Raw genomic sequence first — 25,538 nt, 5'->3', positions numbered from 1 at the left:
ATCCTCGCTCTTCCTCTTGGCTCGACACCCCCTGGCGGGGGAAGCACAAAAGGAGCCTTTTGGGTGAGGAAGGGGGGCTGCCATTCCTCAGTCCCAAGGAGGCCCCTCACCCTCCAGGCATCCAGCCAAGCAGATGACGCTCTCCTAGTTTCGGAGAGAGATGCTCCTCACTGAGGCTGCCAACTGCGGTTCTCCGGTGGGACTTGTTTTCTGGAGAAAAGGCAAGCTTTTGCCGCCTCAAAGGAAGAGGGCGCGGGTGGCGCTGTGGGTTAAACCACAGAGCCTAGGACTTGCCGATCAGAAGGTCGGCGGTTCGAATCCCCGTGACGGGGTGAGCTCCCGTTGCTTGGTCCCTGCTCCTGCCAACCTAGCAGTTTGAAAGCACGTCAAAGTGCAAGTAGATAAATAAGTACCAATCCGGTGGGAAGGTAAACGGCGTTTCCGTGCGCTGCTCTGGTTCGCCAGAAGCGGCTTAGTCATGCTGGCCACATGACCCAGAAGCTGCACGCTGGCTCCCTCGGCCAGTAAAGCGAGATGAGCGCCGCAACCCCAGAGTCGGCCATGACTGGACCTGATGGTCAGGGGTCCCTTTACCTTTTTATATATCCAATAAAGCGGAATGTGAGAAGATTCAGGATAGAAGGAAGGATTTATTCAGGCAGAGCAAACTGTGGAACTCCCTTCCACAAGAGGCAGGGAGGGTCACTATAATATCCTTTTTGATCGGAGGTGACCAGGACTGCACAAAATATTATAAAAGCTGCCACACCATAGATTTATTTGTGTGTGTGTGTGTGATAAGATTTCTTTGGTGCTGATGCGCGGCTGACTCTGGGGTGGGGCAGAATTGGTGGCGCTGGTCGAGGGCTGCCCCCTGTGCCAAAAGCCACACCCACACGTCTTCTCCTCTTTGCAGGGGGCGAAGAAGCCCTTCACAGAGGTGATCAGAGCCAACATTGGTGATGCCCAGGCAATGGGGCAGAAACCCATCACCTTCCTCCGCCAGGTACGGTCTGAGGGGAGGGTGGCGAGGGGAGCAGCCACAGGTGGGCTGAGGTCAGGGACGCAGGGGATGGAACCCCAGAGACAGCCCTGGGTGGGAAGGGGAGGGGAGGACCAGGAGGCCAGACCTGTTGGATTTCTGCCTGGCCCAGAACTGTTAATAATAATAATAATAATAATAATAATAATAACAATAATTTATATCCCGCCCTCCCCAGCCGAAGCTGGGCTCAGAGCGGCTAACAACAGTAAAATGATACAACATTTTACAATCATTTCATTATAAAATCAGTTCAAATCAGATTAATGGCAACCATGGGGCTAGAGTTCTGTGAGGATTCCCAAAGGAGTGGGTCAGGCTATGCCTTGGCCAAAGGCCTGCTGGAACAGCTCCGTCTTGCAGGCCCTGCGGAAAGATGGCAAGTCCCACAGGGCCCTGGTCTCTTGTGACAGAGCGTTCCACCAGATCGGGGCCACAGCCGAAAAAGCCCTGGCTCTGGTTGAGGCCAGCCTAACCTCTCTGTGGCCCGGGACCTCCAAGATGTTTTTGTCCGTGGGACATTCCAGGAGAGGCGGTCCCGTAGGTACGAGGGTCCTAGGCCGTATAGGGCTTCAAAGGTCAAAACTAGCACCTTGAACCTGATCCTGCACTCCACCGGGAGCCAGTGCAGCTGGTATAGCACCGGGTGAATGTGATCTTGCAGAGAGGACCCCGTAAGGAGTCTCGCTGCAGCATTCTGCACCCGCTGGATTTCTGGGTCAGTCTCAAGGGCAGCCCCATGTAGAGCGAGTTACAATAATCAAGCCTGGAGGTGACCATCGCGTGGATCACTGTGGCCAGATCAGGGCGAGAGAGGTAAGGGACCAACTGCTTAGCTTGGCGGAGATGAAAAAATGCCACCTTTGTTAAAAGCTTAGGGGGAAAGTGGCTGGGGTGGTTGGGATATTTGAGTCCCTTGAGTTTCCATTGATCAAATTGGATTAATGGGGGATGGTGGGAGTTGTAGCCCAAAGACCCAGAGGGCACCTGCTTGGCAAAAGTCTGACTGAGAGGTGCAACTCACTAGACTGAAATGGGAGGGTTTTGGGGACCACAGAGGCTGGTTTTCAGCTTTGCTCTCTCCTGGCAGGTCAGCGCCCTCTGCATGTTCCCGGACCTCTTGAAGGACCCCAACTTTCCAGAGGATGCAAAGGAGAAGGCCCGGAGGCTGCTGGCGGCGTGTGGGGGGCATAGCATCGGTGAGCCCCCTTTGCCCTTCCTCTGGCATCTATAATATTCCACCTTGTCACAAATTCCAGATCTGCTGGTCCAGGAGTTCTGAAATATACTCGGAGTCGAGAGTGGATTTCATGTTCTTTATTCAGCTCATAGTGGTGAGGAGGAATGGAAGTTCCCCCAGAATGTCTGCTTTATATACATTATTTACACAATGGGCCCCACGTGATTGGCTAATTCCGGGATTCACCAGTAGGCCAATCAGGTTGCGGATTCATTTCCACCTGGAGCTGGAGTGGGTGGCTCCTGTGGACCAATCAGACTGCTGCATTCTGGATCCTATTCAACTCAGTACATAACAAGTTCCTTCTCTCCTCCTCTCTCTCCCACCTTCAGGTGCCTACAGTGTCAGCCCTGGCATTGAGCTCATCCGCCAGGATGTGGCTCACTTCATTGAGCGTCGGGACGGCGGAATCCCCTCCAGGGCGGAAAACATCTTCCTGTCTACAGGCGCCAGCGATGCAATTGTGGTATGGGGGGCGCAGTTTGCTTGGGGCTAGAGAGTGGGCGAGGGCATGAAGTGGGGTGGCGAGGTTTGGTTGCAGGATTGGGGCTGCTCCATTAACCCCACCACCACCTCTGAGACTCCCTCTTGGTCTGCCCCTTAGACGATCCTGAAGCTGCTGGTCTCAGGGGAGGGGCGCTCCCGTACGGGGGTGATGATCCCCATTCCCCAATACCCGCTTTACTCCGCCGCTTTGGCCGAACTCAACGCCGTACAGATCAACTACTACCTGGACGAGGACAAATGCTGGGCCCTGGACATCGGGGAGCTGCGGAGGGCCCTGAAAGACGCTCGCCAGCACTGCCAGCCCCGTGCCCTCTGCATCATCAACCCGGGCAACCCCACCGGTAGGTCCCCGAAGCTCAGGGTACCCCAGCTGCAGGGGCAGCCTTGGGCGGTATCTGCCCTTTTTCTGCTTATGGGGTATCCAAGAGCCCATATAGAGTCCTTACATAGGTTCCCTAGTGGTAGGAGAAGATAACAGAGGCCAACCAGAGAATATTGCTAGTAAGCCTGATCTTTATTGATCTGTTGCAACAGGGTCCTCACTCACCACATGCAGGAGGGAGGAGGAACCCAGAACAATGGCGCTCAAGGCTTTATATAGACATTTTAGATTTCCTGCCCTGGAGCTCCAGACCACCCCTCCATACATCATACACACATCACAAAAGGGGGTGTAACCTAAGACCACCCCCCAGATACATCATACCTATATCACAGAAAAGGCGGTCTACAGCAGAAATCTGAGTGCATTGTTGTTTATCTCGTCTGACAGGTTACCTGTTTAATGGTCACTTGGATTGCCTGGGGAGCCTGGCCAGTCTTTTGTAATGATAAATACTTAGTTCCTGAGCCAGGTCACAGGCTCACCCTGTTCATACACAGACATACGCTTAAGACAGGATTTGTGAAGGAAAAGACAATGGGGAGGCTTTTCCATTTTCCTTTGACCTTGCAGAGAAAACATTTGGGAATCAAAATGGTTCCAGGTTGGCCTTCCTGTGCTGATCTATGTACGTGCTTGGTTGGTACACTTAGGAACATTTAACATGTATCTAAGACCTCAAAATTCCTATCACAGTATGGCGCCCAGTGGAGAGCAGAGCATCTCCCCCTGCAAACTTCTCTTTGTCTCCTCTTCTCTCGCCTCAGGGCAGGTCCAGAGTCGCCAGCACATCGAAGATGTCATCCGCTTTGCCTGGGAGGAGCAGCTCTTCCTCCTGGCTGATGAGGTGAGACTTTGGGACCCTCACAATCAAAGGCAGTGATCCTTCTGCACACCAGTTGCTGGTCCCACTTGCGGGTTTCGCAACAGAGGCACTGGGAGGACAGGATGGTAGACTAGGTGGGCCTGATCCAGCACCCAGGCCCTTCTTATGTTCTTGTGCATCCCTCTTGCTCCATTGACCCATTTGGCCAAGGCCAGTTGGTCTCTCTTCTGGGAAATGGGCTGGGAATGAGAGAGGCCAAGGCAGAACATCCGGACTCTGGTTCATCAAGCCTCCTTGCTCCAAGATGTCCTGGAAACTGTGCCAGTGCCTTAGAGACTCCCCCCCCCCCGCCTTTTTCCTCTTGGCCCCTTGGCCTCATTTACTTACTCACTCACTTACTTATTTAACTTAGTAGTTGCTCGTCCCCCAAAGGTCCCCAAAATATATTCGTAAACATGATAACAGGGGGGAACAGAATTGGGAGGAATCATATAACACATTGCTATTTCATATAACATACAACTTACGGGAAAACAAGAGCAAGCCACCAGCCCCATAAATGGTAGCAAATGACATTAACAATATTCCAGCAATGAGCAAAACAGGGGGGTGGGTGGGTGTGGGGGACTCCCTGGTCCTGAATGGGGTGACTGTGCCCCTGAAGGACCAGGTGCGCAGCCTGGGAGTCATTTTGGAGGCTCAGGTCAATTCTGTGTCCAGGGCGGCTCCATCTGGTACTCAGGATGAGACCCTATCTGCCCGCAGTCTGTCTCGCTAGAGTGGTGCGTGCTCTGGTTATCTCCCGCTTGGACTACTGCAATGAGCTCTATGTGGGGCTACCTTTGAAGGTGACCCAGAAACTACAACTAATCCAGAACGCAGCAGCTAGACTGGTGACTGGGAGCGGCCGCCGAGACCATATAACACCGGTCTTGAAAGACCCACACTGGCTCCCAGTACATTTCTGAGCGCAATTCAAAGTGTTGGTGCTGACCTTTAAAGCCCTAAATGGCCTCGGTCCAGTAGATCTGAAGGAGCGTCTCCACCCCCATCGTTCAGCCCAGACAATGAGGTCCAGCACTGAGGGCCTTCTGGCGGTTCCCTCGCTGCGAGAAGCCAAGTTACAGGGAACCAGGCAGAGGGCCTACTCGGTCATGGTGCCCGCCCTGTGGAACGGAAGCTAAACAGCCATGTTTAGGGAAGCTTTTAATGTTTAATAGGTTATTGTATTTTAGTGTTCTGTTGGAAGCCGCCCATTATTATCATTGATGTTTGTGCACCAACCCTGTGCCCCTTCCACCCCCAAGGTCTACCAGGACAACGTTTACGCCGAGGGATCCCAGTTCCACTCCTTCAAGAAGGTGCTCTTTGAGATGGGGCCCAAGTACTCGGGCAGCGTGGAGCTGGCCTCCTTCCACTCCATCTCCAAGGGCTTCATGGGCGAGTGAGTAGCCTCTTCTGCTGCACTGCCTGGGGGGTAGCCTCTTCTGCCTCCTGTGAAATGGAAAGAGGGGAGAGTCTGGCTTCTTCCCCGGCTTAAAATCTCCTGCCTGATATGGAGCCAGGAAGAGTCGGGTGGATATTTTAATATTTACGTTCGGACCAATCCTACTGCACAGTTTTGCCCACTTCCTTATGTCGTCAGGTGCGGCTTCCGAGGTGGTTACATGGAGGTGATTAACATGGACCCCTTAGTCCAGCAACAGCTGAGCAAGCTCATCTCTGTGCGCCTCTGCCCACCAGTGACTGGGCAGGTCCTCTTGGATGTCGTTGTGAATCAGCCTCAGCCTGGAGACCCTTCCTACCAACAGTTCTGCCAGGTGAGTAAAACGGGGGCTGGCGGTGCATTGAGGGGAACTGAGGAATTTTGGAATCACAGCCAATAGCAAATTGTTGTTTAGTCGTTTAGTCGTGTCCGCCTCTTCGTGACCCCCTGGACCAGAGCACGCCAGGCACTCCTGTCTTCCACTGCCTCCCGCACTTTGGTCAAACTCATGCTGGTAGCTTCGAGAACACTGTCCCACCATCTCGTCCTCTGTCGTCCCCTTCTCCTTGCACCCTCCATCTTCCCCAACATCAGGGTCTTTTCCAGGGAGTCTTCTCTTCTCATGAGGTGGCCAAAGTCTTGGAGCCTCAGCTTCAGGATCTGTCCTTCCAGTGAGCATTCAGGGCTGATTTCCTTGAGAATGGAGAGGTCTGATCTTCTTGCAGTCCATGGGACTCTCAAGAGTCTCCTCCAGCACCAGAATTCAAAAGCATCCATTCTTTAGCGATCAGCCTTCTTGATGGTCCAGCTCTCACTTCCATACATCACTACTGGGAAAACCAGAGCTTTAACTTATACGCACCTTTGTTGGCAAGGTGATGTCTCTGCTTTTTAAGATGCTGTTTACGTTTGTCATTGCTTTTCTCCCAAGAAGCAGGCGTCTTTTAATTCCGTGGCTGCTGTCACCATCTACAGTGATCATGGAGCCCAAGAAAGTGGTTTAGACTAGGGGTGTACGTAGTGGGGGGTGGAGGGGGCAGGTCGCCCCAGGTGCCACTCTGGAGGTGTGTGTGTGACAAGGTGGCCCCTGCCTCCCCACAGCTGTGGAGCATCCGAGGGTGTGTGCAGTCAGTATCGGCGCTGCTCGTGCGGCGTCCATACGGGAGTTTGTATAGGCTGCCTCTCACATGGTGACTGTACAGGCTGCCACGCATGCGCACTCCGTATAGACGTCGCATGTGCGCCACTGGGTGGTGTGTCCCACCCCAGGTACCAAAGAGAGTTCCTCCGTCCCTGGTTTAGACCACAGTGCCACCTGTGTCCCTATTTGGGCCTGTAGGGGTGAGAGATGAATTGTGGCCATTCATGGCCCCTTCCTGGTTCCTTTCCTCCACCCTCTGACCTGGAGGGTCTCTCTTCCTCCTCACGATGCAGGAAAAGCAGGCCGTGCTGAGCTCTCTGGCCCAGAAGGCGCAGCTCACGGAAGAGACCTTCAACCGAGCGCCCGGGATCCGCTGCAACCCCGTGCAGGGGGCCATGTATGCCTTTCCCCGAGTTCATCTCCCACCCCAGGCTGTGCAAGAGGCACAGGTAAGGCCACACCTCCACCTGGGGCTGCAACTCCAGTACCCTCTTTCCAGGGAGGGGCCAGGACTCAGGGGCAGGACAGATGCTATGTGTGCAGAAGAAGGCTGCAAGTTTGAGCCCCGGTCTCTCCAGATGGAAGGATCTCTTTGCCACAAAACGTTTCATTGCTTTCGTCGCATTTATCTATTCATGCAAATATTTGCATATCGCCGCATCACTTTAAAAGGTGTATCAAAGCGGTTGGCAGCAATAAAAACATAAATCCATGCGATAAAACTGCAAAGAAGTTAAACCATGCATCATTTAAGAGTTGTGGCAGGGTGGCTTCTCAATTGCCAGCCCAAGCCTGGCAGAATAGAAGATGTCTGCTGAATCTCTAGGGGCAGAGATTTCCACAGGACAGGCCTGGAGACATTTCTTCTTGTTGTTCCATGAGCCTCACCATGGGCTTGGGTTGACCAGGTACCTTTTTGGAAGTTGTGTGTCTTTGATTCTTTGTCCTGCCTGGGACTCCCCTTCCAGAACTTGGCTGCCCATCTCCAGAGCACTGAGCTCCCTCAGCTTCCAAGCTGGTAGCATCCCACTCCCATCTCTCCAGAACATGGGCTGGCTCCCATCTCCCAGCCCCCCACCCCAAAGCATCTCTATGTCACTAGCTCTTGTCTCCCCCTTCCCTTCTCCCAGGCCCTGGGCCAGGCGCCAGACATGTTCTTCTGCCTGAAGCTTCTGGAGGAGACGGGCATCTGTGTTGTGCCAGGGAGTGGCTTTGGCCAGAAGGAAGGGACCTTTCACTTCAGGTAAAGACCCTCTTGGTTCCCTGTGGTCTCTCTCCATTCCTGGGACTCCAGGTGGGGTCTCAGGCTCTCACCCCCATCATTCTGCCCGGACACTGAGGTCCAGCGCTGAGGGCCTTCTGACGTTTCCCCCACTGCAAGAAGCCAAGTTACAGGGAATCAGGCAGAGGGCCTTCTCGGTAGTGGCGCCCTCCCTGTGGAACGGCCTCCCACCGGTTGTCAAAGAGAAAAACAACTTTCTGACTTTTAGAAGACAATACTTTATAGGGAGTCTGGCCAGAGTGGTGCATGCTCTGTAAAGCAATACTTTACAGTAATAATAATAATAATAATAAATTTTATTTATATCCCACCCTCCCCAGCCGAAGCCAGGCTCAGGGCGGCTAACAACAATAAAACAGTACAAAAGTACAGCATAAACTACAGTCTAAAATCATTCGTTATAAAATTAATTAATTCAAGCCACTGGCAACTATAGGGCCAGAGCTCCGCGAAGATTGCCGAGGGAGGGAGTCAGGCTGTGCCCTGGCCAAAGACCTGGTGGAACAGCTCTGTCTTGCAGGCCCTGCGGAAAGATGTCAAGTCCCGCAGGGCCCTGGTCTCTTGTGACAGAGTGTTCCACCAGATCGGAGCCACAGCCGAAAAAGCCCTGGCTCTAGTTGAGGCCAGCCTAACTTCTCTGTAGCCTGGGACAGGGAGAAATGTAAAGTATTGCACTTGGGCAAAAAAAATGAGAGGCTCAAATACAAGATGGTTGACACCTGGCTTGAGAGCAGTACATGTGAAAAGGATCTAGGAGTCTTGGTTGACCACAAACTTGACATGAGCCAACAGTGTGAAGCGGCAGCTAAAAAAGCCAATGCAATTCTGGGCTGCATCAGTAGGAGTATAGCATCTAGATCAAGGGAAGTAATAGTGCCACTGTATTCTGCTCTGGTCAGACCTCACCTGGAGTACTGTGTCCAGTTCTGGGCCCTACAGTTCAAGAAGGACACTGACAAACTGGAACGTGTCCAGAGGTGGGCAACCAAAATGGTCAAAGGCCTGGAAACGATGCCTTATGAGGAATGGCTAAGGGAGCTGGGCATGTTTAGCCTGGAGAAGAGGAGGTTAAGGGGTGATATGATAGCCATGTTCAAATATATAAAAGGATGTCACATAGAGGAGGGAGAAAGGTTGTTTTCTGCTGCTCCAGAGAAGCGGACACGGAGCAATGGATCCAAACTACAAGAAAGAAGATTCCACCTAAAGATTAGGAAGAACTTCCTGACAGTAAGGGCTGTTCGACAGTGGAATTTGCTGCCAAGGAGTGTGGTGGAGTCTCCTTCTTTGGAGGTCTTTAAGCAGAGGCTTGACAACCATATGTCAGGAGTGCTCTGATGGTGTTTCCTGCTTGGCAGGGGGTTGGACTTGATGGCCCTTGTGGTCTCTTCCAACTCTAGGATTCTAGGATTCTAGGATTCTATGAGAAGACATCTGGGGAGTTTTTAATGTGTGACATTTTGATGTATTATTAATCCTTGTTGGAAGCCGCCCAGAGTGGCCCTTGGAGCTGGATCTCAGTGTCTGGGCTGAACAATGGGGGTGGAGGTGGTCCTTCAGGTATACTGGACCAAGGCTGTTTAGGGCTTTCAAAGTCAGCACCAACCCTTTGAATTGTGCTCAGAAACGTACTGGGAGCCAAAGTAGGTCTTTCAAGACCGGTGTTATGTGGTCTTGGTGGCCGCTCCCAGTCACCAGTCTGGGTGCCACATTCTGGATTAGTTGTAGTTTCTGGGTCACCTTCAAAGGTAGCCCCACACAGAGCGCATTGCAGTAGTCCAAGCGGGAGATAACTAGAGCATGCACCACTCTTGCCAGACAGTTTGCGGGCAGGTGGGGTCTCAGCCTGCGTACCAGGTGGAGCTGGTAGACAGCTGCCCTGGACACAGAATTGACCTGTGCCTCCATGGACAGCTGTGAGTCCAAAATGACTCCCAGGCTGCGCACCTGGTCGCTTCCTTTAAAGGACGATTGGACACATTCATGGAGGAGGAGGAGAGGGCTACTGGTGGCTGTGAGCTCTGATGGCAATGTTCTGCCTCCACAGTCAGAGGCAGCCAGGCTTCTGAGTCCTCGTTGCTGGAAGGCTCCAGTGCTCAGGTCCTGCTGACAGGGTCCCAGTCTTACTTGCACGCGAGAAAGAGAGTGTTGCCTCTGTCAGGCGATGGGCGGATAAGGTGCTCCTTGGGTCTCTTCCAGCTCTACACTCCTTTGAGCCAGTGTGGTATAGTGGTTAAGAGCAGTGGACACATATTCTGGTGAACCGGGTTCGCTTCCCTGCTCTTTCACATGCAGCCAGGGCCTTGCAGAGGCCCAGGCCAGGTAGATAATGCCCCCCCTTTTGTTACCCTGGGGATAACTGAAGTCCTATAAATAAGTAAGTATTGTTATGTACTCAGTTGAATAGGATCCAAAATGCAGCAATCTGATTGGTCCTAGAACGATAGGATCCAGAATGCAGCAGTCTGATTGGTCCTAGAACGATAGGATCCAGAATGCAGCAGTCTGATTGGTCCTAGACCGATAGGATCCAGAATGCAGCAGTCTGATTGGTCCTAGAACAATAGGATCCAGAATGCAGCAGTCTGATTGGTCCACAGGAGCCACCCAATCCAGCTCCAGGTGGAAGTGAATCCGCAACCGGATTGGCCTACAGGAGAATCCGGGAATAAGCCAATCACGTGGGGCCCATTGTGTAAATAATGTATATAAAGCAGACATTTCGGGGGAACTTCCATTCCTCACCACTATGAGCTGAATACAGAGTATGAAATCCACTCTCGACTCCGAGTAGATTTCATACATAAATAATTTTCACAAAAGTTATGCTGACAAATAATTTTATTTCAAGGCTTGAACCGTATCTGCATATAAAGACAAAATGGAAAATATAGATAAATATGCTGACCGAGGTCCCCTTTGGAATCGGAGGCCTGGGCCAAGTGGCCCATATGCCCCCCCCCCCCCCCGTCTGGGCCCTCATGCAGCTGCTGGGTGACCTTGGGCCAGTCATACTTCTCTGAAGTCTCTCAGCCTGACCTACCTCACAAGGTGTCTGTTGTGGGGGTGGAAGGGAAAGGAGATTGTGAGCCGCTTGGAGACTCCTTCGGGTAGCGATAAAGCGGGATATCAAATCCAAACTCCTCTTCTTCTTCTCTGAACCTCTCCTTTCTCGCCCTGCCCCAGAATGACCATCCTGCCGCCCCTGGAGAAGCTGAAGGTTGTCTTGCAGAAGATGAGCCAGTTCCACGCCAAATTCACCCAGGAATATTCTCAGCTCCAGCTGCTGGGCAGCAGCCAGAAGACAGCAGAGAAGCAGGGGCAATAGGGTGGGGGCTCTTGCCCGAATCTCCTCCCTGCCTTCATGCCACTGCCAGTGGGACTCCCGACCCAGAAGGCACGGTCTGGAACTGGGATCAACTCTGCTCTCCGGAGAGCAGCCTCTGACGCACTTCAGAGCCCCTCTTAATAGCACGTTCCCATAGACAAGGCCTCAGTGTACTGGGAGGGGGAATGGGCACAACCCGGTCTCGGCTCCCAGGGACTTGGTACCCCCTTTCCCTTGGCTCACGATGTCATCTCTGCCATGCCTCCTCAGAGAGAAGAGCCTTCGCAGCTTCCCAGTCTGGCTTCTCTGCCCTCCAGATGGACAAGAGGGTGGGTGGCAGAGAAGGGGCGGCAGTGGGGTGTCTCTGGGGTGAGCAGAATGAGCAGTGGGGCAGGTGTCAAGGCCCCCAAAGTCACCTTCTGCCCGGATTTTGAGCCCTGATGTAGACCTGAGACAATTCCCTCTGTGAACGGAGGGGGGTGGATAGCTGAGGGTCTATTAAAGCCCCCATGATAAACCAGAGCCGCCTCCGGACTGTCACTGGGGGGCTTTCCAGACTGCTGCCATTTTAGGGTGGGATTCAGTCCTGTGCCAGCAAATCCTGGTTGTAAAACTGGAGCGGATTTGGTGCTTCTGCCCTCCCAAGAAAAGCTTGTCTTTTTGCAGGAAGGGAAGTGGTGGGGAAATGCTGTGGAGCATGGGAGAACCCTTGCTTGGTGCAACATCATTTACCATATTTTTCGCCTTATAGGACGCACTTTTCCCCCTCCAAAAATGAAGGGGAAATGTGTGTGCGTCCTATGGAGCGAATGCAGGCTTTCGCTGAAGCCTGGAGAGCGAGAGGCGTCGGTGCGCACCGACCCCTCTCGCTCTCCAGGCTTCAGGAAGCTATCCGCAAGCCTTGCGTGCCCGGCGGGAGGTCCCGCCGGGCGCGCAAGGCTTGTGGGCAGCAGCCTGCAGCCCGAAGCACAGGGCGCGCTGCGTAGCACGCCCCGTGCATTGGACAGATGTGGGCAAGCCTCACGTGCCCTGCAGGAGGTCCCGCCGGGCGCGCAAGGCTTGGGGCGGCAGCCTGTTCTGGGGGCTGGGGTTGGGGGAAGCTCAGGCTTCCCCCGTGCCAGCCCCCGCGCCTGGGGGGGAAATAAATTTTGTCCCCTTTATTTCCCCCCCCAAAAAACAAGGTGCGTCCTATGGGGCGGTGTGTCCCATGGGGCGAAAAATACGGTAACTTCCCTGCAAGCCTGGGGCAGACAAATTGGAACCAAGGCTCAGTCAGTGGGGTTTCTGCAGAAGGGATTCAAGAGCGGGCTGGGCATTTACTGAGGTCTGCAAAGTTAAAACACTCTGTTGCCCAAGCGCAACAAATCAACTTTTAATAAGCCTTTTGTGATTAGGAAAGTGATGAGAAATGTACACATAAGCACACCCTGTGACCTCTAGGTATAGGGCAGTATATAAATTCAATTAAAAAGAAAGAAAGAAAGAAAGAAAGAAAGAAAGAAAGAAAGAAAGAAAGAAAGAAAGAAAGAAAGAAAGAAAGAAAGAAAGAAGGAAGGGTGAATACTCAGTAAGCAGGTTGCCTGGAGGAATCCTAGCCTGTAAGGGGGAGTCTCCCCTTCTGTGCCTTCCAGCCAATGGCATTTGGAAGCAATTGCTCTCTCCAACGGTGGACTCAAGAGTGTAGACATCTGGCTTAATAGCCATTCATAACCTGCTCCTCTGTGAATTTTGTCAGTTTCTTTTAAAGTCGTCTCAGTTAGTGGCCCTCCCTGCCTCTTGTGGAAGGGAGTTCCACAGTTTGCTCTGCCTGAATAAATCCTTCCTTCTATCCTGAATCTTCTCACATTCCGCTTTATTGGATATATAAAAAGGTAAAGGGACCCCTGACCATTAGGTCCAGTCGTGGCCGATTCTGGGGTTGCGGCGCTCATCTCACTTTACTGGCCGAGGGAGCCGGCGTACAGCTTCCGGGTCATGTGGCCAGCAGGACTAAGCCGCTTCTGGCGAACCAGAGCAGCGCACGGAGACGCCGTTTACCTTCCCGCCGGAGCAGTACCTATTGATCTACTTGCTCTTTGACGCGCTTTCGAACTGCTAGGTTGGCAGGAGCAGGGACCGAGCAATGGGAGCTCACCCCGTCGCGGGGATTCAAACCGCCGACCTTCTGATCGGCAAGCCCTTGGCTCTGTGGTTTAACTCACAGCGTCACCCGCGTCCCTTTATTGGATATATAAGTGGCGTAAATTGATGGCACAGCTTATACTGGGAAGAAGAAGCAGAAGAAGACGGAAATACATTCTGTTTTTCCCTAACACATTCCATTTTTCTTCTGTCACGGAACCTAAGGTGCGGTAAGAATTCACCTCTACGCCGCGTTGTTCATTTCCCAGGTGAGGAAACCTTTTGTTTTGTTTTTTTAAATGCTTTTTATTGATTTTTCATTTCACATAAACAAACCAAATACAATAATGCTCCATAATCATATACCCACTTTCTTTCTCAACGCTCTGCCGTGCACTGACTCCCCTCCCTCCTCCAGCAGGTTCTCTTACTCCAATTCCCTTTCCACAGTTTCTTAATAATTTCCCAACCACGTCATAAGATTTATTTCAGTCCTACTAGAGTCTTCAGACTTCTACAGTTATTACTTATATACTCCACAAATTTGCTCCACTCTCTTCGGAACTTTGTTTCCTCCTGGTTGTGGATCCTGTAGGTCAGTTTTGCTAATTCCGCTAATTTGACCATCTTCGTCTGCCACTCCTCCACTGTTGCTAGTTCCTGTACTTTCCATTTTTGGGCTAACAAGGTTCTAGTAGCAGTCATAGCATACATAAATAACCTTTGTCTATTTTTTCCATTTCCTCTCCCATCAAGCCGGAACAACCACTTTTTGAATAAACTACAGAACCAAGGAAACTATTTCCAAGTCCAGCGTCCAGATTTAGGGACCCAGCATTTATTATAGCTATGGCAATAGGGCAGAGCTCACTCAACGTGCCAGTTGAGAAAAGTTGATATACCGTATTTTTCGCTCTATAAGACGCACCAGTCCATAAGATTCACCTAGTTTTTGGAAGAGGAAAACAGAAATTAAAAAATTCGGAATCCCATAAGCCAGGACAGCAAGCGGGATCGCTCCTTACAGAGCTCCACAGAGAACTTCATGAAAAGCTTCTAGCCATCTTCATTCAGGGCCATAGAACAGCCTATCGGAATGTGAGCAATATTTCTACATCTGCCTTGATTATCTTCAATAAATCTATGTATGAGAGCTTTGTGGAGAGAGGAATCTGCAGACAGAACACCTGCTATGTTATTCTGTGGAATGTGTGTGTGTCCTTGAATACCCCGAAACGTAAAGGAGGGATAGAACCAGCAATTTCCCAATACCTGTGGATATTTCAGTCGTTTTCAGAAGAAATTGGGCCACCATCTCTGAGCGCTGCATGAACTCAGCATTTATCACTTCCTATAAAAAGAAAAGCAGAAAAGAGAAGGGTCTCTCACCCCAAATGAGGCCAGGGTAAAAGCAACTGCAATATTTTAAGACAGAGTATTTATTGATTTATTTCATAACATTTATGCCCCACTAAATTGTAAAAAACCCCCACAAAGCAGTTGACAAAGAAAAGAAAACAAAAAGATTGTAAAACTGCAAAGCCCCCCATTTTTTTTTAAATATTCAAGCATAAAACCAGTAAAACTAAAAACTAGACGAAAACACACAAGCGTTTGAAATATCTGGGCTGGTTTGTTTAAAAAAAGTTAAAATTTTTCAGCATGCATTGAAAAGGGTACTGTTATGTACTGAGTTGAAAGGATTCAAAATGCATCAGTCTGTTGGTCCTAGAACAATAGGATCCAGAATGCAGCAGTCTGATTGGTCCACAGGAGCCACCCAATCCAGCTCCAGATGGAAGTGAATCCGCAACCTGATTGGCCTACAGGAGAATCCCGGAATTAGCCAATCACGTGGGGCCCATTGTGTAAATAATGTATATAAAGCAGACATTCTGGGGGAACTTCCATTCCTCCTCACTACTATGAGCTGAATAAAGAACATGAAATCCACTCTCGAGTCTCAGGTAAGTTATATATATATAACTTACCCGACATCCACGACAGCTGTGTCCACACTAGGGCATAAATACATGTTCCTGTGGGTCACGGCTTCTGCTGAGCACTACCTCCCTCTTTCCTGTCCCCACTGGTGGGCAGTGCCGGGTGGGAGCTCCTCACACTCTTTGGGGCCCCTTCTCTGCCCTGTGCCCCACGGTGCCAGCCAGGATGTGGTGTGAGTGGCAGGATTTGTCCCAGGAGGACGTGTCGGGTTCCCAGTGGGGTGGGCGTGAAGACACCCTGAGCAGCTGGACCAAACATCTCCCCCACCTGAGCGTGGGGGGGGGGCTAACAGTGTTTTTAATAACCAACAGACAAAGAAATAAGCCACTGCTGAGGTGCAGCCCCAGTTGTGATGCTCAAAGTGGTTATGGTGACGCGTCCACAGCTGCTCCCATTGGCTGGGGGCTGTCTATGATGTCACAAAGGCACCTGTCAGTTGCCTGGCTATAAAGGTGGCCCTCTCCCTCTTCCCAGCACAGACCTCGGTGGGCAGCAGCTGTGGCACTCAGTTCTGGGGGGTCTCCTTCCTCGGGGAGGCAAAATGGCAGGAGGAAGGAGGCACTCATCCTGCAATGGGATGCTGAGGAACAGGCAGAAGGCAAGTTCGCTTGCTGGGTGGGATCGCAGCTTGAAGGCAGCCGATTCCCAGAGTCAGAAGCTGGCTGGTGTCTGGTAACACACCTGGCAGAAGCCGGCAGGTGTTGGTGGCTGGTGGAGTTTGCAGTCAGAAGCCAGCGAGTGCCGTAAGGTGCTGCAGGTGTCAGCTGGCTGAAGGTCACCTTTGGAAGTCAGTTGACAGACGCCGTGTGGATATTCATGACTTGAAGCTGGGTGTGTGAATGCGTCCACAGACATTCTTCACGGGATGGCAGATGGCGTGTGTCTACGAGTGCAAATGGGAGGTTTCGAATGGAGTGTGTCTACGAGTGCAAATGGGAGGTTTCGAATGGAGTGTGTCTGCGCGTGTGAATGGGAGCGTTCGGACGTGGTCCAGGTAAGTAGTGTTGTGGCTGGGAAATAGGTGCTCAGAGGGTGGCAGATGCCATCCTCTGGGCGCAGGGTGAATGGAACCAGTGGATATTCATGGGCAGAAACCAGCAGAAGTTGACAAGGACGTCCGGGGTGAAGTTGCCAGGCAGCAGCCAGTGGAGGGTCTGGCTGAAGCTGCTGGACGGAGGCCATCCCACTCACCATGGTGTTTGCCTTTCAGGAAGCCAGTGAGGTTTTCCCCAAGACCGATCGTGAAAGTAATGAAGAGAACAGCAGGACTCAAGCAAGGAAGTTTATTTTCCTAAATAAATGCCTTTTTCAAAAAAGCAAAACTGTGTCTGACCGGTTTCCTATATAGTGGTACCTCGGGTTACATAGGCTTCAGGTTACAGACTCCGCTAACCCAGAAATATTACCTCGGGTTAAGAACTTTGCTTCAGGATGAGAACAGAAATCGTGCTCCGGCGGCACAGCGGCAGCGGGAGGGCCCATTAGCTAAAGTGGTGCTTCAGGTTAAGAACAGTTTCAGGTTAAGTACGGACCTCCAGATCGAATTAAGTACTTAACCTGAGGTACCACTGTAAAACAAATGCAATGCTAAGTTTCTAAATGCATACATGTTTAGTGTTCTTTCTTGCCCCCTCCCAATGGGGGGGGGGGTTGCAGGTGTTTCTCTAGTTGTTGCCAATGGCTACGATGATGTCAACGTGTAATGGCTACGGTGAAGTCAAAGTTTCTGTGATGTCACAAGCAGACATGGATCGCTGAGAGGAAAAGCTGGAGGGGCAGGGATAGAAAGACAGGGTGAGAAAGGCTAGAGAACTAGATGGCTTTAAAAGAAGACTGGACAAATTCATGGATTCGGTGGGTGCCAGAAGGTGCTGCAGATGTCAGCTTTTTGAAGGTCTCCTTTGGATGTCAGTTGATAGAAGCTGTGTGGAGATTCATGGCTTGAAGCTGGTGTGTTTGTGTGTGTTTATGAATGGAGAGCGGCTGGTGAGCGAATGCGTCCACAGACATTCTTCCTGGGATGGCGTGTGTCTGCGTGTGCGAACAGGAGCCTTCGGACATGGTCAAGGTGAACAGTCCTTGTGTCTGGGAAATGCATGTTCCGTATGTTAAGTCTATTCTGTCAACTTAACATATAGAAGAAGAGAACAAGAAGAACATGCGTTTGAAGAAGACTGGAAAACGTTGACTGAATATATGGGGAATAACTATGTACACATTTCTCGTTGACACTATGCCTGACCTGACACATGTTGACCAACTGATAATTGTGGTTTGATACTGAGCCACTGTCCCCTCCTGCTACTTCCCTTTCCCTGCCCGCAGCTTCCCCCTTTTCTGGCTCTCCTGGGACACCCCCAGGATGACCTTCCTCTTCTGCAGGGGTGAAACCAGGCTTTCTTTCACCCGGGTCAAAAACTCAGTTTGGTACCCTCTCACACACATATTATAGTAGTAGTAGTAGTAGTAGATGATGAAGAAGAAGAAAATGTGATAATGATCAGGCGCATACCAGTGAGTAAGCCCTATTGAACTCAGTGAGACTTATTTCTCAGTGGTAAAGGCTTGTGCTTTAAGGCTCTAAAGAATAAAATAAAATAATAAATACTCCACAAGTTTCCTTGAAAAATTACTAGCTGCTGAACCAAGAAAAGCTCTCGGACCGGGGATATTTATTGATACACAATGCAATCAAAATATGGCTCAAGCAAAAGTGTGGTGCACCCTAAGTTATGTCTATTAATTTAAATGAGAGCTCTGAGTAAAACCTAGTTGGCTACTGTTATGTACTGAGTTGAATAGGATCCAAAATGCAACCTGATTGGTTCGCAGGAGCCACCCAATCCAGCTCCAGTTGGAAGTGAATTCGCAACCTGATTGGCCTACAGGAGAATCCTGGAATTAGCCAATCACGTGGGGCCCATTGTGTAAATAATGTATATAAAGCAGATACCACTGGGGGGACTTTCATTCCTCCTCACCACTATGAGCTGAATAAAGAGCATGAAATCCACACTCGATTCCGAGTCTATTTCAGCTACCGTGAAGTATTTTTTTCTGAAGTCATGTAAAAAGGTCTCAGGGTAAAGAAGCAAGTCTGAGGAGGGCAACCAAAATGGTCAAAGGCCTGGAAACGATGCCTTATGAGGAACGGCTAAGGGAGCTGGGCATGTTTAGCCTGGAGAAGAGGAGGTTAAGGGGTGATATGATAGCCATGTTCAAATATATCAAAGGATGTCACATAGAGGAGGGAGAAAGGTTGTTTTCTGCTGCTCCAGAGAAGCGGGCACAGAGCAATGGATCCAAACTACAAGAAAGAAGATTCCACCTAAACATTAGGAAGAACTTCCTGACAGTAAGAGCTGTTCGACAGTGGAATTTGCTGCCAAGGAGTGTGGTGGAGTCTCCTTCTTTGAAGGTCTTTAAGCAGAGGCTTGACAACCATATGTCAGGAGTGCTCTGATGGTGTTTCCTGCTTGGCAGGGGGTTGGACTCGATGGCCCTTGTGGTCTCTTCCAACTCTAGGATTCTATGATTCTATGAATGTGAATTAGATTTGCAGTGCAGACTGCCTTAATTCACCTTCCTGCCCTGGCGTTTACCATATTTTTTCATGTATAACACGCCCCCACGTATTTTGGGGGACTCCAAATTGAGAAAATGGGGGGGAGATTGTATCCGTGTATAAGATGACCCACAATTTTCTCTTGGGCCCAGAGTCCTCAGCTCCCTTGGCCAGAGCAGCTGCACCTTTAGACATCTCTGACAGTTGCTCAGCAAAGCAGGGAGCTTCAGATCAGGAATGCTGTCCTGCCAACCTCACGGTTCAGGCAAGAGACCCCAAGCGCATAAAATTCAAATCTTTCATACATTTCCCTACATAGAATCCTAGAATTTGGGAGTTGGGTCATCTCAAGTAAAGCATCTATGGCAGATGCCCATCCGACCTCTGCTTAGAAGCCTCCAGAGGAGGAGAGTCCACGTGGAACACATCTGCAGTTACACTGGCTCCGTGTTTATTAATTCTCCCCCCTCTTATCTTCTCAGCAGCAGCAGTTTCTAACCAGCGCCATGCTCTCTGAGCAGTCTCCTGCCCACCTTTCAACCTTTTGCCTTCGTTTCCAGGTTCCCCATTTCAATGGTCACCGAACCACAGATTTAATCACACAGCTGCCACACCACACTGACTTGCCCAAACTTCCTCTTGCAGGCTGACTTTTGAAAACCGCATATTTTTTAAGGTGTAACATTAGCATGCTAATGCAAGTGTTGCCATTTTTTTCGTAATTTTCCACCACTCTCTTTCTCTCTTCCGCTCACTCCATTTCCATGCTGACAAGGACTGAACAGGAACACATGGACTATGCAGAATTAGATAAATTAACAGGAAAGGTTTGAAACCTGCGAGACCAGAGATTCTTAGAAGACTGGAGTAAATATGTGAACTATTTGAAATGTAATTGTAATGAACAGATCACGCTAGTAGGACTGCAATAAGTTCTGTAAGGAGGACGATTTGGAATATTGCAAGAAAGACTACGAGGAGAGTTATTAGTTAATGATAATTAAGAGTAACAGAGAAATTAAGAAATGCAGAATAAGTGATAAAGAATGAAAAATCATCAGAGGAGTTGACGGAAGTCTAGAATATTGTATAAGATAAGAAGTTAAGTTATATGGTTGTTGGAAATGATGTTTAAAAAACCCCAATAAAAATGTGTGTGTGTGTGTGTGTGTGTGTGTGTGTGTGTGTACTGAACAGGAACGCTTTTGCGCCACTCATGTTCCCCCGCCACGGCCATTTGAGGAAGCGCATGGAGCTCTCTGGCCAACAGGGCTCTTGATTCTTCTGAAGGCCTCCTCTCAGCATTCCTGGCTGGCTCTGAGTCCACCTTTCCCATCTTCTTACTCTTCCTGATGCTAAGAGGGAGGCAGACCCCAATGGCTCCAGCACGACCCCCTTCCTCCTCGCAGGAGGTGACTCACCTGGACTTGGCGGCTGGTCCAGGCACTCCTGGAAGGGGATTCCCAGAGCTGCAAGCCTGAACTGCCAGGTGCTGGGAAGAGCTGCAAGAAGGGAGCTTGTCTGTGGGTCAGACACAAACCCAAATCGTGTCTTTTCCCCCAACACACACACAGGGAGAACTCCTATTTCTCCCCAAACCAATGACCCAGAAGCTGCTCTTCTGATGGTGAACACTTGAGTCATCTTTCTCTATGGAATGGTCATATTTTACAACAACATCATAGCTTGCCGGATCGGGCCCATCTAGTCCAGTATCCTGTTCTCAAAGGGGCTGGAGAGTTTCCTGTGGGGAGCCACAAGCAGGATTTTAGCACCAGCAGGGGCAAACTAGATGTTTGCAAATGTGGCCCCCGCCAAAGGCACCCCCCCGACATGCTACTCTGCCTGAACTTTCTTTCGTTTGTCCTGAATCGTTTGGGGGTTTTGATGATTGCAGAGGTATTGCTCAAGACCTGTTTATCAGTGGTGTGCAAGGCTTACTTGGGCAAACACTAGCCTTGTGTAAGACTTCAGTGTTGAACTTTTTAAATAAGAATGGAAATGTCTCCCCCTGCCCCAGCCCCAAAGCACAAGGTGTCAGTTTTGCCCACTGGGAATCATGATAACCTTTGCTCAGAATTCACTAGGGACTAGAATCATAGAATAGAATCATAGAATCATAGAGTTGGAAGAGACCACAAGGGCCATCGAGTCCAACCCCCTGCCAAGCAGGAAACACCATCAGAGCACTCCTGACATATGGTTGTCAAGCCTCTGCTTAAAGACCTCCAAAGAAGGAGACTCCACCACACTCCTTGGCAGCAAATTCCACTGTCGAACAGCTCTTACTGTCAGGAAGTTCTTCCTAATGTTTAGGTGGACTAGGGCCTTGGTAAGGAAATCAGCCCTGAGTGCTCACTGGAAGGACAGATCCTGAAGCTGAGGCTGCAATACTTTGGCCACCTCATGAGAAGAGAAGACTCCCTGGAAAAGACCCTCATGTTGGGAAAGATGGAGGGCACAAGGAGAAGCGGACGACAGAGGATGAGGTGGTTGGACAGTGTTCTCAAAGCTACCAGCATGAGTTTGACCAAACTGCGGGAGGCAGTGGAAGACAGGAGGGCCTGGCGTACTCTGGTCCATGGGGTCGCGAAGAGGCGGACATGACTAAACGACTAAACAACAGGGCCTTGGTAGCCCTGGTCAGTTTAGGTATATGATGTAGGTTTAGCAGGGTCAGTCTGGAAGCTGCATCTGTGTGGGTGGAATGTATAAGAACAGGCTTGCAAACCAGTCTGCTTGTCAGGCAATGGCTTTGGCTGACTACTTAAGAACCATGATTAGCATAATCAAAGAACTGTAGAGTTGAGGGGTCATTTAGTCCAACTGCAATGCAGGAATGCAGTTGCTCTGTGCCATAGAACAGATGGGTACCTCCATCTGGTTTATTTCCACACATAAATCACTACCCACCAGTGAGCTTGACATTGATACCAGGAAAGGTCCGAGAACAGATAATTCATTAGTCAGTCTATGAGAACTTAGAAAAGGATGCTGTGATTACTAAGACCCAACATAGGTTTCTCAGTGATAAGTCATGTCAGATGAACTCAATTTCTTTCTTTTGATGGAGTAACAAGCTTGGTAGATCAGGGGAATGCTGTGGACATAGCGTATCTTGATTTCAGTAAGTTCTTTTGACAAAGTCCTCCATGATATTCTTGCGAGGAAGCTGGTAAAATGTGGGTTGAACGAGGTAACTGTTGGGTGGATGTGTAGCTGGTTGGCGGATTGAACCCAAAGAGGGAGCCAGGGTGGTGTAGTGGTTAGAGTGGTGGACTCGTGATCTGGGGAACCGGGTTCGAGTCTCCGCTCCTCCACATGCAGCTGCTGGGTGACCTTGGGCCAGTCACACTTCTCTGAAGTCTCTCAGCCCCACTCACCTCACAGAGGGTTTGTTGTGAGGGAGGAAGGGAAAGGAGAATGTTAGCCGCTTTGAGACTCCTGAAGGGGAATGAAAGGTGGGATATCAAGTCCAAACTCTCTTCTTCTCCTTAATGGTTCCTTGTCATCCTGGGGCAAAGGGACAAGTGGGGTGCCTGAAAATCACCAGCCCAAAGGAGAGCCTCGCCTGGTGACCAGCACAAACCCCTTTCCCCCTCTGGCTCTTTTTTCCTCGGGTCAAGAGTCTCCAAGAGGTCACCATGGGTGAGCTGCACTTGACCAACCCTGTTCAGGGAAGTTTTTAATGTGCGATGTTTCCTAAATTGAGCCACCACAAATTTAGGAAAGAGGCAGAATACCAGACAGAGCTGAAGTTGATGCATCAAATGGTGAGGAGTTGTGCAACTTCACCCAAAGTGTCAACACCCAAAAGCAGAATTAAAGCAATAGATGGGAGGGCAAATGCTGGACCTCAGTTTCAGTCCTCAGCATCTTTCTGATTGGCTTGGAAGGGTACAAAACAAGCAGAGCTGCTCAAGAGGAGGTCCAGGATTCAGCTAGAAGCACAGAAGAAAGAAGCCGAACTTGCCAACTCTTCAAGAAGGACACAAAGACTTCTGCTGGTCCCAAGAAACAGGGTCAAGGTAAGTCGAGGAGGGGAATTTCTTGCACATAATACCTGAATCCCAGAAAAGAGAGCCCAGCGCCTTATATTAGTCTGAAAGTGAGCCTTCCCTCAGTTTCTTGGAAGCACATTTAAACTCTTGGAGAACTTAAGTTCCCATAGCAGTTAATGAAAAAGATTGAAACTGACTAAAAGCTGACATTCTTTAATTTTGCAATGTTCCTGCAGATAGTCTTTGAATTTCTTCCAATCTTCCTCCATCGACTCTTCTCCCTGGTCACGGATTCTACCAGTCATTTCCGCCAGTTCCATATAGTCCATCAGTTTCATCTGCCATTCCTCCAGTGTGGGAAGCCCTTGTGTCTTCCAATACTTTGCGATCAGTATTCTTGCTGCTGTTGTAGCATACATAAAGAAAGTTCTATCCTTTTTTAACACCAATTGGCCAACTATGCCCAGGAGAAAGGCCTCTGGTTTCTTGGGGAAGGTATATTTAAATACCTTTTTAAATTCATTATATATCATTTCCCAGAAAGCCTTAATCTTTGGGCATGTCCACCAAAGGTGAAAAAATGTACCTTCGGTTTCTTTACATTTCCAACATTTGTTATCGGGCAAATGATAGATTTTTGCAAGCTTGACTGGGGTTATGTACCACCTGTATATCATTTTCATAATATTCTCTCTTAGGGCATTACATGCCGTAAATTTCATACCTGTGGTCCATAACTGTTCCCAGTCAGCGAACATAATGTTGTGTCCAACGTCTTTGTGCCCATTTAATCATAGCCGATTTTACCATTTCATCCTGAGTGTTCCATTTCAGCAGCAAGTTATACATTCTTGACAAATTCTTAGTTTTGGGTTCTAACAGTTCAGTTTCTAATTTTGATTTTTCCACCTGGAAGCCAATTTTCTTGTCCAATTTAAATGCCTCCATTATCTGAAAATAATGAAGCCAGTCTTGCACTTTGTTTTTTTAGTTTTTCAAAACTCTGCAATTTCAATCTATCTCCATCTTGTTCCAAAATTTCCCAATATTTCGGCCATTTGACCTCCATATTGAGCTTTTTCAAGGCTTTCGCTTCCATTGGTGACAGCCATCTTGGAGTTTTGTTTTCTAATAAATCCTTATATCTTATCCAAACATTAAACAGCGCTTTCCTAACAATGTGGTTTTTAAATGCTTTATGTGCTTTGACCTTATCATACCACAGATATGCATGCCATCCAAATACATTGTTAAAACCTTCTAAGTCCAAAATGTCAGTGTTTTCAAGAAGCAGCCAATCTTTCAACCAGCAAAAAGCTGCTGATTCATAATAAAGTTTTATTTCATATTTTACTCTTTGGGGGAAGAGCCATAGCTAGACGACCCTCAGGGTCCCTTCCAACCCTACAATTCTGTGGTTCTAGGATTCAGTGACAGAGCACACAATGCTTTGACCAGACGGTCTGGGGTTCGATTCCCAGCTGGGAGAGGCCCATGTTGTGGAATCCTGGAGTCTGTGTAGACAATGCTGAGCTAGATGGAGCAATCGTACCTGAGCTTGTGTAAGACACCTTCCAGTGCTCCTGTGTCCCCCATGCTGTTCAGGGGGAGCCAGACCCCATGGCTCCAGCAAGCCATCTCTCTCTCATGTGCATAATAATAATTTTATTATTTCTACCCCACCCATCTGGCTGGGTTTCCCCAGCCACTCTGGGTGGCTCCCAACGGAATATTAAAAACACAATAAAACATCAAACATTAAAAGCTTCCGTAAACTGCCTTCAGATGTCTTCTAAAAGTCAGGTAGTTGTTTATTTCCTTGACATCTGGTGGGAGGGTGTTCCACAGGGTGGGCGCCACCACCAAGAAGGCCCTCTGCCTGGTTCCCTGTAACCTCACTTCTCGCAATGAGGTAACCACCAGAAGGCCCTTGGACGCTCCTTCAGGTCTACTGGGCCAAGGCCATTTAGGGCTTTCAAGGTTAGCACCAACGCTTAATTGTGCCCAGAAACGTCCTGGGAGCCAATGTAGGTCTTTTAGGACCGGTGTTATATGGTCTCGGTGGCCGCTCCCAGTCACCAGTCTGGCTGCTGTGTTCTGGATAAGATATATGCCGTCTCTCCCAACTGCAGGATGGTCAACTTCTGGACTCTGCTGCTGGCCCTGACACTCCTGGTAGAGACGGGACAGTCCCAGAGCTACAAATCAATACCTACAGGTAAGAACTGGGGAAGCAGGGATGTCTCTGGGCCAAATCAAAACCTAGATGGTGCCTCCACAAAATGAGGAGTTCCTTTCCTCACCCTCTTGCACAGGCTATATGTTGACATTTTGACACATGGTTATGATAAGGCGATTACCCGGGAGTCACCTCAACCCATTACGCAGGTTTGCCAATTTCCCAACAATCCATTGCAAAACACAAAAGCTGCATTGCTTTGTGGATGCCTCACACTGCCCCACAGGGCCCTGAGACTTGTTTGCCCATTCCCAACAGCAAGGGCTGGCGGACTGGCTGGCTGGGCTCCGTTGTCCGCTTGCTTGCTTGCTTACTCTAAGGCCACCTCTGCTTCTGGTAACCAGCACCCCCTGACCAGCCCCAGAGACACCATT

At 49.7% G+C, this 25,538-nt stretch overlaps 2 protein-coding genes across 6 annotated transcripts in view; both read left to right on the top strand.

The window, feature by feature from the left end:
* GPT (glutamic--pyruvic transaminase) overlaps positions 1-11,754 on the top strand; it is a 32,086-nt gene extending 20,332 nt beyond the window's left edge. For all 5 annotated transcript variants that reach the window (XM_081012676.1, XM_081012673.1, XM_081012674.1 and 2 more), the window contains 10 exons: positions 917-1,006; positions 2,133-2,241; positions 2,615-2,748; positions 2,887-3,130; positions 3,939-4,018; positions 5,305-5,441; positions 5,643-5,817; positions 6,918-7,073; positions 7,755-7,867; positions 11,093-11,754. In XM_081012676.1, the coding sequence (XP_080868802.1) occupies positions 917-1,006; positions 2,133-2,241; positions 2,615-2,748; positions 2,887-3,130; positions 3,939-4,018; positions 5,305-5,441; positions 5,643-5,817; positions 6,918-7,073; positions 7,755-7,867; positions 11,093-11,234 (1,380 nt within the window). In that variant the 3' untranslated portion in view covers positions 11,235-11,754. The remainder of the gene's footprint in view (positions 1-916; positions 1,007-2,132; positions 2,242-2,614; positions 2,749-2,886; positions 3,131-3,938; positions 4,019-5,304; positions 5,442-5,642; positions 5,818-6,917; positions 7,074-7,754; positions 7,868-11,092) is intronic.
* Positions 11,755-22,795: 11,041 nt separating this feature from the next.
* The window catches only part of LOC308480911 (fucolectin-like), a 7,678-nt gene continuing 4,935 nt past the window's right edge, over positions 22,796-25,538 (top strand). Inside the window, exons 1-2 of the mRNA XM_081012892.1 lie at positions 22,796-22,952; positions 25,058-25,143. Coding sequence (XP_080869018.1) covers positions 25,059-25,143 — 85 coding nt within the window. The 5' untranslated portion in view covers positions 22,796-22,952; position 25,058. The remainder of the gene's footprint in view (positions 22,953-25,057; positions 25,144-25,538) is intronic.

Source organism: Podarcis pityusensis (assembly GCF_964106645.2).
Source record: "Podarcis pityusensis genome assembly, chromosome: 7".
NCBI classification, from domain to species: domain Eukaryota; kingdom Metazoa; phylum Chordata; class Lepidosauria; order Squamata; family Lacertidae; genus Podarcis; species Podarcis pityusensis.
The sequence above is the reverse complement of the archived record's forward strand: the minus strand, read 5'-3'. Positions and strand labels throughout refer to the sequence as shown.